The sequence below is a fragment of the Monopterus albus genome, unplaced genomic scaffold, assembly GCF_001952655.1.
Source record: "Monopterus albus unplaced genomic scaffold, M_albus_1.0 scaffold46.1, whole genome shotgun sequence".
NCBI lineage: Eukaryota > Metazoa > Chordata > Actinopteri > Synbranchiformes > Synbranchidae > Monopterus > Monopterus albus.
The window spans coordinates 3,271,022-3,285,466 of record NW_018127926.1 but is presented as its reverse complement, the minus strand read 5'-3'; the positions used below and the strand labels follow the sequence as shown (position 1 = coordinate 3,285,466).

Below are 14,445 nucleotides of genomic sequence, written 5' to 3'. Positions count from 1 at the left end.
CTGTATCCAAAATCTCCAAATGACTTTAAAACTCTGGTAGTATATTTCTTTGTTGGAAACAAACATGCAGGCACTGGCATAGTGGGCTAAGCAATAAACATTCAAAAAAATTATCTGGTCTGAGTTATCAGGGTTCTGTGCCCCAGTAGAGCTTAATGTCTAGCAATGCCCCTGGCCTAGAAAAAATGTGGAAAAGCCAAAAAGAAATCAGTGCTATCACCAAAAAAAAAAGTAAATCCTTACTGGAACTATAGGTTAACAGGCAACACTACTTTAGTCAGTATGTAAATTGTGCCATGACTCCAGCATTACTGCAAACTATATGCCTCCCTTCTGTGACTGAATGCTACAGAGAGAGAAAGAAACAGGGACAGAGCGCTATTATATGGTTGTTCTGAAACAACAATAGTATCCCTTATCCACAGTGTTTGTGGCTTCCCAGCACTAGCCTCCTTTCAAATGCTTTCTGGTACACTCAGCTTTAACGTACAGCACTGACAGTGTTTTGCTGTAATTGGGATTTTTCATGTTAATTCCTGGTAAGGTAATTCTTTTATTGATCTTTTATAAAAGTATATTTTGTACAATCTGTAGTTATAATATATACAATATACATGCTGTAAGCATTGTAGCAATAATAAAGGTTTTACATTTATTTTTATAAAATGTTTTAAGTTCATTTATCTTGTGAAATTCATAGTCGTACAAAACACAATATTTCATATATACATAATTTATTACTGTTCAACATGTTAAAGTGTTTTAATAAATGTGCACAACTTTGAATTCTGTTATAATCCAATGCATATTATGACCTGTTTGGACTGTTTGATTGATTGTTTTGTTGGTTGGTTTGTCTTTTTCCCACAAGACATAACCCTGCACTGAGGAGAATGAGCCATTTGGAGGGTCTGAGGGCCAACTCATCTCATTTCACCCTGGAGGGACAACCCGTCCAAATCCTGGGAGGCTCCATCCATTACTTCCGTGTCCCCAGAGCCTACTGGGAGGACCGGCTACTGAAGATGAAGGCCTGTGGTCTCAACACTCTCACTACGTGGGCTCCCACTGCAACTTAAATACACTTAAATTCACAGGAAACTCATAGTTTGTGCTAGAGAAAGTCAAATACAGATCAGATTAAATAAATTGTGTTAACAGTTAATTAAATAACATAAAAGCAAACTAAATGGCAGGATCTCATGAGTCCTTGGACTGCTCATGAGATGCAAAGATTTATGCTTTGGTTGCTTTTTTAGATATGTGCCATGGAACCTTCATGAGCCTGAAAGAGGAACGTTCAACTTTCATGATCAGTTAGACCTCAGGTAAGGTGCTTGTCTTTTTCTTTCTTTATTGTAGAATTGCTAAATATTTCATAATGAAACGCAGAATGTTTTTTTTTTCTAAATGAAGCAGAAGATATCTGTGCCTTTCTTAGGTCCTATGTCAGATTAGCAGCAGAGATGGGTCTCTGGGTTATTCTACGTCCAGGACCTTATATCTGTGCTGAATGGGACTTGGGCGGGTTGCCGAGGTAACACCATCTGCCCGTTACTTAAAAATGCTATATGAACAATTTGCCACCAAAGTTGTTCTCATGTTTCTTTCAGCTGGCTGTTACAAGATAAAGACATTCAGTTGAGAACAACTTATCCTGGGTTTGTGGATGCTGTCAACCTCTACTTTGACAAACTTGTCTCAGTTATCAAACCTCTGATGGTGAGTCAAGCTCAAAATTTTGTTGTAATATCGCAGGTCAAATATTTTCTGAAATAATATTTTATTGGTGGTGAGGCAAACGTGTAATTGTCTATGTTTATTTAAGTTTAAAGAGGGAGGCCCAGTGATCGCAGTTCAAGTTGAAAATGAGTATGGATCATATGCCAAAGATGAGAAATACATGCCATTTATAAAGACTGTGAGTTTTTTTTTTTTGTGCCTTTCTTTATCACTAAAATGTTTATATTACAATATAGCGTAGCTAATTCAGCATTCATTTCCTTGTCCTGCAGTGTCTTCAGTCCAGAGGGATCAATGAACTCCTTCTGACTTCAGACAACTGGGAGGGCTTGAGATATGGAGGAATGGAGGGAGGTAATTAAGAAAATAAAAAATAAGTTTCATTATCTTTGCCCTTGATACTGTATTATTTTTAAGGCTATGATGATATCTTGCTAATTTCAGTTTTAAAAACAACAAACCTTCAGAGACTGTCGTATGGAGCGATCCAGCACTTAGCTGACATTCAGGTAAGTGATCATAATGGTGGGTCTTTGATGGTCATGGCGGTTTGGATTTGTATTTGGCTGCCTGTAAAATACACAATATTAGTTATTACAGCTTTTGCCTACTGTATGTAAGATCATCAGCTAAAAGCCAATAGAAAAATATAATTTATTTTTATTTTTATTAAAGATTAACTGCTGTTTTTTGTGAAGCCAGTGGTAGGAGACACCAAGATACTATTTAGTCCAGATGTGTTTTGTGTAGCCACAGAAACCTCTAATGGTGATGGAGTACTGGTCTGGGTGGTTTGATGTCTGGGGAGAGCATCACCATGTGTTCCATGCTGAAGGTATGAAAATGCTTTTCAAAAAAATTATTTTTCAGTGTTCGGTTGTAATTCAGAATTCATCAGATAAAGAAAAGCATGACTGCTTTGCTTAACAACTCATTTACTGCTCCTTATTGTTTTGCTTGGGCTCTCTTAGTCATTTATGATATGTTATGTTTATCAGACATTTCCTCAGTGATTTGTGTGTTGCCCCCCTGACAGACATGTTAGCTGTGGTGTCAGAAATCCTGGAGAGAGGCATTTCCATTAATCTATACATGTTTCATGGAGGAACAAGCTTTGGCTTCATGAATGGAGCGATGGACTTTGGCACCTACAAACCTCAAGTCACCAGTTATGGTTGGTAGGAGTTACATTATGGTCAAGAGACCAAACAGCAAAAGATGTTTCAGATCTTTGATGGATTTGCCTAACAAATGCATTGATTTATATGGTTTTTATAAATGTTTTCATTGCAGATTATGATGCTCCCTTATCTGAAGCTGGAGATTGCACCACAAAATATCTACTCTTAAGGAATTTATTCAGCCAGTACCATTGTAAAGTTTTTTCCAGCACCCACATACATTGATTGCATGCCAGATGGTTTGAGAAACCATGCCACTGATAACTTCATTACCTATAGAGTAATTGAATCTATCAAAATTAGCCTTAATTAAAAGTTTTGGCAAATTGTTTTCCAGCTGAGCTTCTTCCTGAAGTGCCGTCTCCTCAGAAGAGAAGAGCATATGAACCTGTTGTCATCCAGCAGCACCTGTCACTGTGGGACAGCCTGCACTTCACTGACAAGGTACGCTACAGATGGCAAGCCCCTGCCTGGTGTGACAGTTGATCATCTAAAGAATGGAAAATGTTGTATCCCAACTCCTACTCTACCTTTCCTGCTGGGATGAGAGCAAAATGTAAAACTTGGTGACCTTCAGACAGACAGAACATCTTTGTTATCAGTCTATGTGTCTGCTGTGGTGTCTATACTTGTCTAGAGATCTAACATCATGTGCTTCGCACCTGGCAGCTCAGGTCTGGTCACGTATCTTGTCCTGCCTATAAAACTACTGTTATACAGATATAAATGTAATCTTTTTAGAGGATGTTTATCATACCCTGCCAGATTTTTGTATCTAATATGTCAGGAGGTTTACTGTTCATTCACAGCCATACAGATCAGAGAGGCCGGTGAACATGGAGAATCTCCCTGTCAACAGTAACAATGGTCAGTCATATGGCTACACACTGTATGAGACCACCATCACGAGTGGAGGAACTCTCTACTCTAGGAACAACATTAGAGACAGAGCACTGGTGAGGACAAACAGATCGACTCAGAGACTGGCATGCATAATACAGATTCAAAATATTTATTGCAATTTTTTACATAAAGTAAATGGCTAAAAAATGATATTTGGTACTGTATGAGGTATTATTAAAAAGGCTGAGCACATGCAGTTGTGGTCTCAAAAACACATCACTGTGACTCTTAGGTTTTTGTGGACAGACAGTGTGTTGGTAGTTTGGACTACAAGACTCACGAGCTGACACTCCCTGATGGAAAGGTACTCAATTTATTTTCTTTCTCTGCTTAGCTGTAGAGTACGTGCCAGCTGCATGGCGAATCTCTTCCTTAGCTCTTGGAACACATACACATAAGGTGCCATACCCACCTCCTGCAATTATATTTATTATTCATGATTGAAAAAACAATGGATTTTAATTGTTTTATCTGCAAGATTACAGTTGGTTCAGCCAAAGATACAGCAACAACAGTTAGCAATCATGGTTAGGTAATCAGACCTTACAACAAAATGTGTTTTTGAGAAGCACTATAAATTAGGTTACATGTGGAATGTTTCAGAGTATTCTCTGTTATCCATTATTTTAATGTGGCATATTCAAACAAGCACATAAATACTGGACTGTCTCAGTGTGATTACATTTCTTTATTCAACACCTTTCCATAAATATCAAAGGGTGAGAGGGTGTTGAGCTTACTTGTGGAGAACTGTGGAAGAGTGAATTACGGGAAATCTCTGGACAAACAGCACAAAGGTATTCTACCTCCAGACATAAGTTCAGTCATTTGACTCTACTACTTTTGTATATTTCAGAACAAAGCATTATTTCAATTACTATTCCTAACATTCATTTTTGACATTAACCAAAGATAAAGTATCTGAACTGTTCAAACTTTTTTGTCTTTTTTATGTTTTGCATTCACACCCATTCAGTAACTATATGTAGAATAGTGCACACCAAAAAGTGCATGGCTGTGTTGGGTGCTGTCTCTATTGCATATGTTTGCCTCCTATTTTAATACAGGTATTGTGGGAGACATTCTCTTGAATCACACCCCTCTGAGAGGATTTACCATCTTCTGTTTAGATATGAAACCGGACTTTATGAGAAGGTTGGTTAATTAAAATTGATTGTAAATTAAAGGGCAGTCACCCTGAAACACTTAATAATCTTCTAATAAATCATCCTTCTCTGGTTTAAACAGGTATTGGTATGAATATCTCAGTTTATTTTGGGTGTTTAGTGGTATGGCTTTATGATTAATTGCCTCTATTAAATGACAGTACAGTGCATTATGTGGCACCACATGTACTTTGCTTTAGACAAACATAGCAGATTAGTCCACCAAACCCCAGCACTTCAATACTATATTTATCAAATATATAAATAAATAAGTACATAACTCAGTTATCATATTTTACCAACTCTTTCTTGGTGTTCATAATAGATTTAGTTTCTCATGATTACAATGATTTGTTAGTTTCTCGTGATTACAATGATTTGTTTCTTCTTGTAGATTAATAAATTCAGGTCAGTGGAAGTCAGACTTCAAGTCATCTTGTGTTCCAGGGTTTTTCCAGGGCAGACTGTATGTGGATGGTGCTCCCAGAGACACTTTCATCAGACTCCTGGTGAGTAAAATATATCTTTTATGGTAAACTGGATACATTAGAGCTGGGAATAGCTGCAGTGCTAATGTACAGTTAAGTCATTTTTATTTTAATACAGTATACTGCCTACACATTTAATATGTGTTATATACCATATCTTGGTTTTTAAGTTGCATTTTATGGTTTATGACATTTTAGACAGAATAAGAGTCTATGGGAATACTGGTACATTTAACTGTGCATCAATAAGTGCGAACGCACATTCCACATTGTTATTTTACTGATCATACCAGTACATCCATCTGCAGGGTTGGGGTAAAGGAGTTGTGTTTGTCAATGGGCAGAACCTTGGACGCTACTGGTTCATTGGCCCCCAGCACTTTCTTTACCTCCCAGGACCTTGGCTCAGAAGTGGAGAGAATCAGGTATACCCATGTTGGAACATGAACATTGTTTTGCATATTAATTAACTTCAGCAGATAATTTGTGGCAGATGGTGCATATATGATATGTCATATTTATGTTCTTTTTCAGATTATTGTTTTTGAGGAACAAAAAGCAGATGACAAAATACTGTTTGCTGAGAATCCTGATCATGGAAAGACAATTGATGTATACAAACTCCCTTTTTGCACAGTGCTGTGAAAAAAGTGTATAGCAGTAACAAAAGCCTTTTTACACACACACACACACACACACACACACGTACACAAAGTGGGATGTTTTTTGACACTGGAAGTTTCTGTCACTGATTTGAAGTTATTAATTCACTAAACATAATGCTTTTAAATATTGTAAAGCGGTATGGTCAGTTTGTTAATCAAAATTGTTACATCTTGCCATTGATTTTTTTTAATCTTATGTCTTTTGCCTGCAAATCATAAAATCCACCTTCTGATCTATCTTGTTTTCTCAGTATAAACTTTGCTCTGATAGGAAATATTAGTTGACACGCCTTCACAAGCTTCTCATTGGACCAGTGCCTTGTCCTTTGCTTTGGCGACGGTTTCATATTCACAAAACACTTGCACTAACCCACACACAGCCATTTTAAAACTCACCAGAAACAAACCCTATTAACCGGAAAAGAAGTCGTCTTTTCATTCACAATAAAGGGTTAACATTTGTTAGACTGGCAAGCATTGAAAGATGTAGACATAATTCGTGGCAAATATTTTATATAATAGTCATATTTAATTGTCCGTATAAATATGGGTATGTATATGATTCTAAATATATATTGTGATAACGAAATATAAATCAGAAATTCACCTTGTAATAGCCTATGTGTACATTAATCGTATGGATTTATTTTGAAAATAACAGCCGGAAGCTTAACATGTAGTTCAAGCCTTCTTGACCTATAAATATATCCGCTCGTGTTTCTGTATTCTGTTTCGGCACGGTAAGTCTTTGGTTATTTCATGTTACGGAGGAGTCGAGTACATATCTTTTACAGCTTTTCTTCGGTAACTTTATATTAACTAGTTTCACAGTTAATGTACTGGTAAATTATGACTTTTGATATGGGTATATAGAAGCTGTAGGAGCAGCTTCACAGCATCTTAGCCTGACGTTAGCCTGAACCAGTGAGCTGCTGAACTGGACGAGTTAACTTGAGTAGGTGTGGAGCTAAGGCGAGTTTTTACAAATCAAGATTTGCTTCCACACCCTACCATGGAGTCATTTGGAGCTGTTGGAACCGTTCTTGGATGCTCCGTGTGCTTTGCGGTGTGTGGGCTAGCGTTTGCAGCCTACAAACTTGGATTACTCTACCAGTTGTTTCACACGGTAGGTTTTCACAACTCATCATTCTAATTATAACTCCCGTAATTTTCTATTCGTTTCTCCAGTTGAAACATATTTTAGAGATGTATTGCAAAGGTCAGTTATAGCAAATGCACCTGCATTCTCTGTTCTCGTGTACTTTGTAGCTTGTTGCAGGTGAAAGGTAAGCTACGTAGGCTTTATAGTAACCTAACCTTTGACCAGCCTTGTGGTTTTCTAACACAAAGGCTGGGCCAAAGCCAGAGGCTCATCGCCACAGTATGTGGTTATTGTGCAATATGAAAAGGCTGGTGGAGTGAAGAGGTGACCTTCAGAGGGGGTATTATCTCACACTGACGGTTGCTTAACTGTGACAGAGGTTTTATTCTAGTTTACAAAAGTGTTTGTTTATATCAGCTCAACTTTTGCTCTGTCCTCTGACTCACTTCAGACTGAAACACAGAGTCCACGTTACGGTGGTGAGAGTGTGGCAGAGGTCCTCCGTGCCCATGGGGTCAAGTATGTTTTCACTCTTGTCGGTGGACACATCTCGCCTATCCTGGTGGCTTGTGAGAAGGTGGGCATCCGGATTGTGGACACCAGACACGAGGCCACTGCTGTATTTGCTGCTGATGCTGTGGCAAGACTTTCAGGTACAGTCATGTTACAAGAATGGATAGTCAAAATGTATGACCTTCAGTCTTATTTGAGTTATGCAACCTGCAAAATAAATAACCTGGAAAATAAAGGTGTGTCGCGATAGAGGGCCTTCCCAATGCAAACAATATTCTCAAACACAGGTTTAAGTAACAGCATTTGTAGTGTTTGTTTTACATTTAGCTGTGCCAGTGTTTTGACACCTGTATTGCTAACAGTTTAGTAAAGCTATAAATAGAACTGTCTCATCAGTAGTCGGTGTTAATTTCATTAACGCAAACTATGGCGAAAAATATTTGTTGACAGTGCTTTGCGGTGTGTGGGCTAGCGTTTGCAGCCTACAAACTTGGATTACTCTACCAGTTGTTTCACACGGTAGGTTTTCACAACTCATCATTCTAATTATAACTCCCGTAATTTTCTATTCGTTTCTCCAGTTGAAACATATTTTAGAGATGTATTGCAAAGGTCAGTTATAGCAAATGCACCTGCATTCTCTGTTCTCGTGTACTTTGTAGCTTGTTGCAGGTGAAAGGTAAGCTACGTAGGCTTTATAGTAACCTAACCTTTGACCAGCCTTGTGGTTTTCTAACACAAAGGCTGGGCCAAAGCCAGAGGCTCATCGCCACAGTATGTGGTTATTGTGCAATATGAAAAGGCTGGTGGAGTGAAGAGGTGACCTTCAGAGGGGGTATTATCTCACACTGACGGTTGCTTAACTGTGACAGAGGTTTTATTCTAGTTTACAAAAGTGTTTGTTTATATCAGCTCAACTTTTGCTCTGTCCTCTGACTCACTTCAGACTGAAACACAGAGTCCACGTTACGGTGGTGAGAGTGTGGCAGAGGTCCTCCGTGCCCATGGGGTCAAGTATGTTTTCACTCTTGTCGGTGGACACATCTCGCCTATCCTGGTGGCTTGTGAGAAGGTGGGCATCCGGATTGTGGACACCAGACACGAGGCCACTGCTGTATTTGCTGCTGATGCTGTGGCAAGACTTTCAGGTACAGTCATGTTACAAGAATGGATAGTCAAAATGTATGACCTTCAGTCTTATTTGAGTTATGCAACCTGCAAAATAAATAACCTGGAAAATAAAGGTGTGTCGCGATAGAGGGCCTTCCCAATGCAAACAATATTCTCAAACACAGGTTTAAGTAACAGCATTTGTAGTGTTTGTTTTACATTTAGCTGTGCCAGTGTTTTGACACCTGTATTGCTAACAGTTTAGTAAAGCTATAAATAGAACTGTCTCATCAGTAGTCGGTGTTAATTTCATTAACGCAAACTATGGCGAAAAATATTTGTTGACAAACCTATTTTTCAGGATGAAAATGAAACTAAAACTAACGTTTGATAATAGGAACAAATAAAAAGTAAACAATAATTTGAAAGACAGACAAATGGACATGAAGCAACTTAACAACCTGCCACATCTGTGGAATCACAAACTGTAGGTGCTGATCAGTTTCTTCCAAAACCTCTCTTGTTCAGGAGTTGATATAGCCGCTTGATGTGTTTCACTACCGTCTTGTATTCAGTAACGTTGTGTCTCTGGCATTAGGGCTTCCTGGAAGAGACAAGTTTATGAATTATATTCATCTGCAATCCAGAGAATTACACACAAAAACTGGTGGGACAAACTACACTAGGACAGTGCCGTACCACACCATATGAAACGGTAGGATAATTTAACATGAAACACTGTGGGTGTAGATGTAACATTAACGCTCCTTTCGGTTGTATATGTTATGTTGCTATCAGTCAGTTTGAAGATTAATATGGGCAGTCAACCATAAATCATCTCTAAACGTTCGCTGCGGAGATCTCACTTTTTTTATTGTTATCAGATGATTTAGCGTCACCTCTCAAGCTGAACACAGTGAAGAGGATTTTACTACAAATGTGAGTCCAACTTCTGCAGAGCAGAGGGAGACAGTGGGACTAAAACTGTTTTCCACAAACTTTACAATAGACAGGAAAAACATATGTAACCATGGTAATGTACACAACCAAGATGAAGAAGATATAGCCTACAGTAAACTTTAAAAATGCCGTTTAAAAATGAAGAAAACTAGACAAATATATTTTGACTAAATAGTGACTAAAACTAACAAAAATCAAATGGACTAAAATTAATATGCATTTTTGTCAAAAGACTAAAACAAAGTCTAATTCAGGTGTCAGAATTAACACTGTCAGTAGTGAGTGTGTTGACGGCTATTTTGATTTGTCTTTCCACCAGGCACTGTTGGTGTAGCAGCAGTGACTGCCGGTCCAGGCCTCACTAACACAGTGACAGCAGTGAAGAATGCTCAAATGGCTGAGTCACCATTGTTGTTAATGGCGGGAGCGGCTGGTACACTGCTTCAGGTGGGGTAGTTGCAAATATGATATGAATGTGCAGACAAAATAAAAATGGTTTGGAGCATAGACTGTATATAAATGATCCTTGTATGCAGTCTTGGGTTTTGAGCAATGGGTTCTGCTGTTGTCATGCACAGCATATAATAGACATTTAAATGTGTTTAACTTTTTTTTTTTTTAAACTGTTCTCAACCTTAACTCTAACCTCTCCATCAACTATGGTACAGGGCAGAGGAGCGCTGCAAGATATCGACCAGATGTCTCTCTTCAAGCCACTGTGCAAGTTCTGTGCCTCCATAAGGACCGTCAGGGAGATTGTGCCTACGATCAGGAAGGCCCTGGCCATCGCCCAGTCGGGAACTCCTGGTCCTGTTTTTATAGAGTTCCCCATTGACACGCTCTACCCCTTCCACCTGGTGTCCAAAGAGTTTGCAGAGAAAAACCCTCCCAAAGGCCTGATGGGAAAACTTGTCTCATGGTATGTTATGAGCATGTCTGGGTAACATTGATCATGTCTGATAAAAAAAAAAACAAAGATTAAACTGTACTGTATGACTATAGAGATTTGACTCCAGTAAAATATAAAATTTCACATCTGAAATGAATAACCTGTGTGGTGTTCTGGAAGCCCTCAAATCTGGAGCACTTTTCATAAATGGTAAAATACAGTCCTACATATAAAACTATTTTATGTGATGATTTCCCATAAGGTACCTCAATAACCACCTCAGTAACCTGTTTGCTGGAGCTTGGGAGGTCAGAGATATGTCTCCGCTTCCAGTTGACATCCCTCAAGCCACGGACAATCAGGTGCCGACTGCTCTTAGTATTTATGGTTTGATGCTACTTGCATATTCTTGCTAATTGTGTACAGTATCAAGAAGCCTGAAGAAGAGTTTTAAAGGAATTGTTTGTTTGTTTGTTTTATTTTTAATACAAACCAGGTACAAAGGTGCATAGAGATGGTGAGTCGAGCCAAGAAGCCTGTTATTCTGCTGGGTAGCCAAGCAACACTACCCCCAACTCCAGTCAATGATATCAGGTTGAGGACAATGTTATATGCTCCCCTCCACTCTTATTTTACATCCAGTGTCTTACTGTTTTCCTCTCACTCTTTACTTTGGTTGCTCACTGTTGATGTTCTGTAAAAATGTTCTAAAATAATCTGCCACTATTCCAATATCATTACAGTGTTTTCTTTTCACTTTTACTTAGCAATGCTCATCTGCTAAAAAATATTTTCCTGCTTTTACAGGAAGGCGCTGGAGGACCTGGGCATCCCTTGCTTCCTTGGAGGCATGTCCCGTGGCATGCTAGGTAAAGACAGTCCCATCCACATCAGACAGAACAGGCGAGATGCTTTGAAGGAGGCCGACGTGGTGCTCTTAGCAGGCAGGTCATACAGTACTACAGTAAATCTAATATTAACATAATAAAATTATGTTAATATCATATCTTATGGCTGTTGAAATACAGTGGTTGAACTATACTACAGCCAGAGTGGCCACAGATTATCCAGATACCTTGAGAAATGTTTACATTGTGTGCTGTGTTTGCAGGCACCGTGTGTGACTTCCGGCTGAGCTATGGCAGAGTTCTCAGCAGACGCAGTAAGATCATTGCCGTCAACAGAGATAAGACACAGCTGCTGAAAAACGCAGATATGTTCTGGAAACCAACTATAGCAGTTCAGGGTAGGTGCACAGCCTCCTCTCATAACCCAGGTTAATGGTTCAAGTAGCAATGCATCATTTTAGATATCCACTGATTAGAGTGTGGATACCTGAACCGAGCCCGACAGGACCCATCAGTACCCAAGGGTTCGAGCCAGGTTTGGGCAGAAATTTAGGAATTATGTTTGGACACGTAGGTCAAACTTTAGGCTAGATGGCCGGAGCGCTCAAATGTCTGCTTCATTTAATAACAAGGGGGGAAAACACTGTACAGACTCCACTCTGTTGGGCTTGTGTCAGGTTCAGACACTATATACTGTAAGCTCGTCAGGTCTGGTTTAGCTTTAGATGCCACACTCTCAGGGATGCCACAGAAGTCGGGTTTGGACAGAAATATGCGGTCCACTCCATGCTCTTCTGGTGATTAGTGAAGAATATGCCATTACAAATAAAATTTTTACTGGCTCTAATTTTTACACTGAGCTCTTAAAGTCACTACTGTATGTATGATATGCATTGTTACTTACAGAATTATTACTTAACCATTTCAACATTTATTTGTACTCCTTAGGGTCGAGTCATAAGACTAAAATATGAATATTGGCCTGTTTTAGGTGACGCTGGTTCATTCTTGGTGCGGCTTTCCAAAGGCTTGAAGGGACATCGCTGTCCAGAGGAATGGCCTCAGTGCCTCAAAGCAAGAGATGCGACCAAAGAAAATGAAAACAGGTAAGCAGAGGTGATGATCACTAGTCTGTGTTCTATGTATTTCAGTACCTGTTAACTGGCAGGTCCCGATTAGTGAAATCTTTAAAACACGAACACAGTTTCACCAATTAATGTAATGTCAAAGCAAATGCAACCAGAACTTGGTTAGTACAAAGTATATCTGTTACATAAACTAGGGTACTTTTTATTCCAGGGCTAAAGCTGACGAGAAGACTGAGCTCCATTTAAATCCACTGAAAGTCCTCCACCGTGTGGACGAGTTGATGGCAGAGGACAGTATTATTGTTGCAGATGGGGGTGACTTTGTTGGAAGCGCTGCCTACATATTGAGACCAAGAGGACCTCTGCGCTGGCTAGATCCAGGTTAGATACCACAGAAAAAACAGTTTATGAAAACAGTAGTGATTTCAGCAGTGGCTGTTTGGTCAGTTAAATGTGAGAGACTTGCTGTTTTAGTGATATAAAAATTAACCAGTTAACAACAGTTTGTTGATTTGACATTTTTGTTGGCACATAAAAAAGTTACAGGCGTGCACAGAACACTTTGCTGTTGAAGTCTCTTCAAGTGAAGTTAATGTACATAGGCCAAAATTGTTCGTTTTGGGCTACGTAATCACAAGTCATGTTTTATCTGTATTATAGCAGTGTATTCTGAGGTTAATCGTGTTTTCTTTGCAGTCATAACTTTAGTCTTTCCTGCAGGAGCATTTGGGACTTTGGGAGTTGGAGGAGGATTTGCCCTGGGAGCAAAACTGTGTCGGCCTGAGTCTGAGGTATAACATTGACTCCTGCATTTCTGAAAGTATTTTGTCTGATTGTCTGTTGTTCACTTTTCATCCTTTATGAATGAAACACTACCTTGTGTGTTTTTCAGGTGTGGATAGTGTATGGTGATGGCTCCTTAGGATTCAGTGTTGCAGAGTTTGACACATTCACAAGACATAAGGTAAAATCACCAATAACAGTTGTAAGCAACTGTTTTACCCACAAACAGCTGTTTTATTCTTAACAGATGCGCAGCAGTAGAATAGTTATGCATGTGACTTAAAGGGGTGTGAGGTATGAAACAGGTCTGGCCAGACATTAACAAACAGATCATTGCCACTGCAGGCAACTGCATAAATAACAGATATAAATCACTTAAAATTAAACCTTTATATACAGCATGAACTAGGGTTAGGCTAATGTAGACCTAAAGTATTGTATAGATGGATAAGACCAAACTTTAAATTAGAATTAAACTTGCATTATCAATGACTCAGTGCCATTTATTTCCCATACAGCATGATATGAATATCATGCTGTATAAGTAGTATAAAGGATTCCATATTATTGTGTAGTCTACACTGCTGTCTTTAGTACAGATTTGAAGACATTTTAAAGTCTATTGCTCGAATATATAGCTGTAATATAAAATTAGCTTTTAAAGTGTATTAACACCCTGTTATATACTTAACCTTACCATGCATTCTTTTGTAATGCAGGCTTCTATGCTTTAGTTTTCTTCTTATCATCTATATTTTATTCTCTTCATCCCAGACACCAGTTATAGCTGTGGTAGGAAATGATGCGTGTTGGAGTCAGATCTCCAGAGAGCAGGTTCCCATCCTTGGCAGTAACGTGGCATGTGGCCTTGCATTTACAGGTACATTTTCTGCATAACATGTTGAGTGGCTACTAATATGTTCACATTTATATGTAATGTCTGAGCAGTTTCTAAAAGGCCAGTTTAATTCTTGCCTTTTTTTTTTTTTTTTTGCAGATTATCACA

The 14,445-nt window shown here is 38.8% G+C and overlaps 2 protein-coding genes across 4 annotated transcripts in view; both read left to right on the top strand.

Annotated features, from left to right (window-relative positions):
• The first annotated feature begins 406 nt into the window (after positions 1-406).
• LOC109960339 (beta-galactosidase-1-like protein 2) lies at positions 407-6,620 on the top strand. 3 transcript variants are annotated; one of them, XM_020600362.1, is made up of 19 exons: positions 409-539; positions 872-1,057; positions 1,260-1,328; positions 1,442-1,537; positions 1,614-1,722; positions 1,829-1,921; positions 2,016-2,097; positions 2,188-2,252; positions 2,494-2,578; positions 2,780-2,917; positions 3,037-3,117; positions 3,262-3,368; positions 3,734-3,880; positions 4,060-4,131; positions 4,546-4,624; positions 4,895-4,982; positions 5,388-5,502; positions 5,790-5,906; positions 6,016-6,620. In XM_020600362.1, the coding sequence occupies exons 2-19, from the start codon at positions 894-896 to the stop codon at positions 6,124-6,126; spliced, it is 1,818 nt and encodes a 605-aa protein (XP_020456018.1). In that variant the 5' UTR covers positions 409-539; positions 872-893; the 3' UTR covers positions 6,127-6,620. The 3 variants fall into 3 exon arrangements, with proteins under 3 accessions (XP_020456020.1, XP_020456018.1, XP_020456019.1); XM_020600364.1 differs by lacking the exon at positions 6,016-6,620 and having other exon boundaries at positions 407-539; positions 5,441-5,502; positions 5,790-5,880; XM_020600363.1 differs by lacking the exon at positions 3,037-3,117.
• Positions 6,621-6,871: 251 nt separating this feature from the next.
• Positions 6,872-14,445, top strand: part of ilvbl (ilvB (bacterial acetolactate synthase)-like) — an 8,763-nt gene continuing 1,189 nt past the window's right edge. The window contains exons 1-13 of the mRNA XM_020600361.1: positions 6,872-7,272; positions 7,700-7,901; positions 10,151-10,278; positions 10,500-10,750; positions 10,983-11,082; positions 11,217-11,314; positions 11,528-11,664; positions 11,832-11,966; positions 12,560-12,674; positions 12,868-13,037; positions 13,377-13,447; positions 13,549-13,620; positions 14,214-14,319. Coding sequence (XP_020456017.1) covers positions 7,159-7,272; positions 7,700-7,901; positions 10,151-10,278; positions 10,500-10,750; positions 10,983-11,082; positions 11,217-11,314; positions 11,528-11,664; positions 11,832-11,966; positions 12,560-12,674; positions 12,868-13,037; positions 13,377-13,447; positions 13,549-13,620; positions 14,214-14,319 — 1,699 coding nt within the window. The 5' untranslated portion in view covers positions 6,872-7,158. The remainder of the gene's footprint in view (positions 7,273-7,699; positions 7,902-10,150; positions 10,279-10,499; positions 10,751-10,982; positions 11,083-11,216; positions 11,315-11,527; positions 11,665-11,831; positions 11,967-12,559; positions 12,675-12,867; positions 13,038-13,376; positions 13,448-13,548; positions 13,621-14,213; positions 14,320-14,445) is intronic.

Coding starts and splice junctions, on each gene's coding strand:
- LOC109960339 (XM_020600362.1), top strand. CDS start 894: ATGAGCCATTTGGAGGGTCTGAGGGCCAACTCATCTCATTTCACCCTG. Junction 1,723..1,828: donor CAGTTATCAAACCTCTGATG/GTGAGTCAAGCT, acceptor TGTTTATTTAAG/TTTAAAGAGGGAGGCCCAGT. Junction 4,132..4,545: donor TGACACTCCCTGATGGAAAG/GTACTCAATTTA, acceptor TAAATATCAAAG/GGTGAGAGGGTGTTGAGCTT.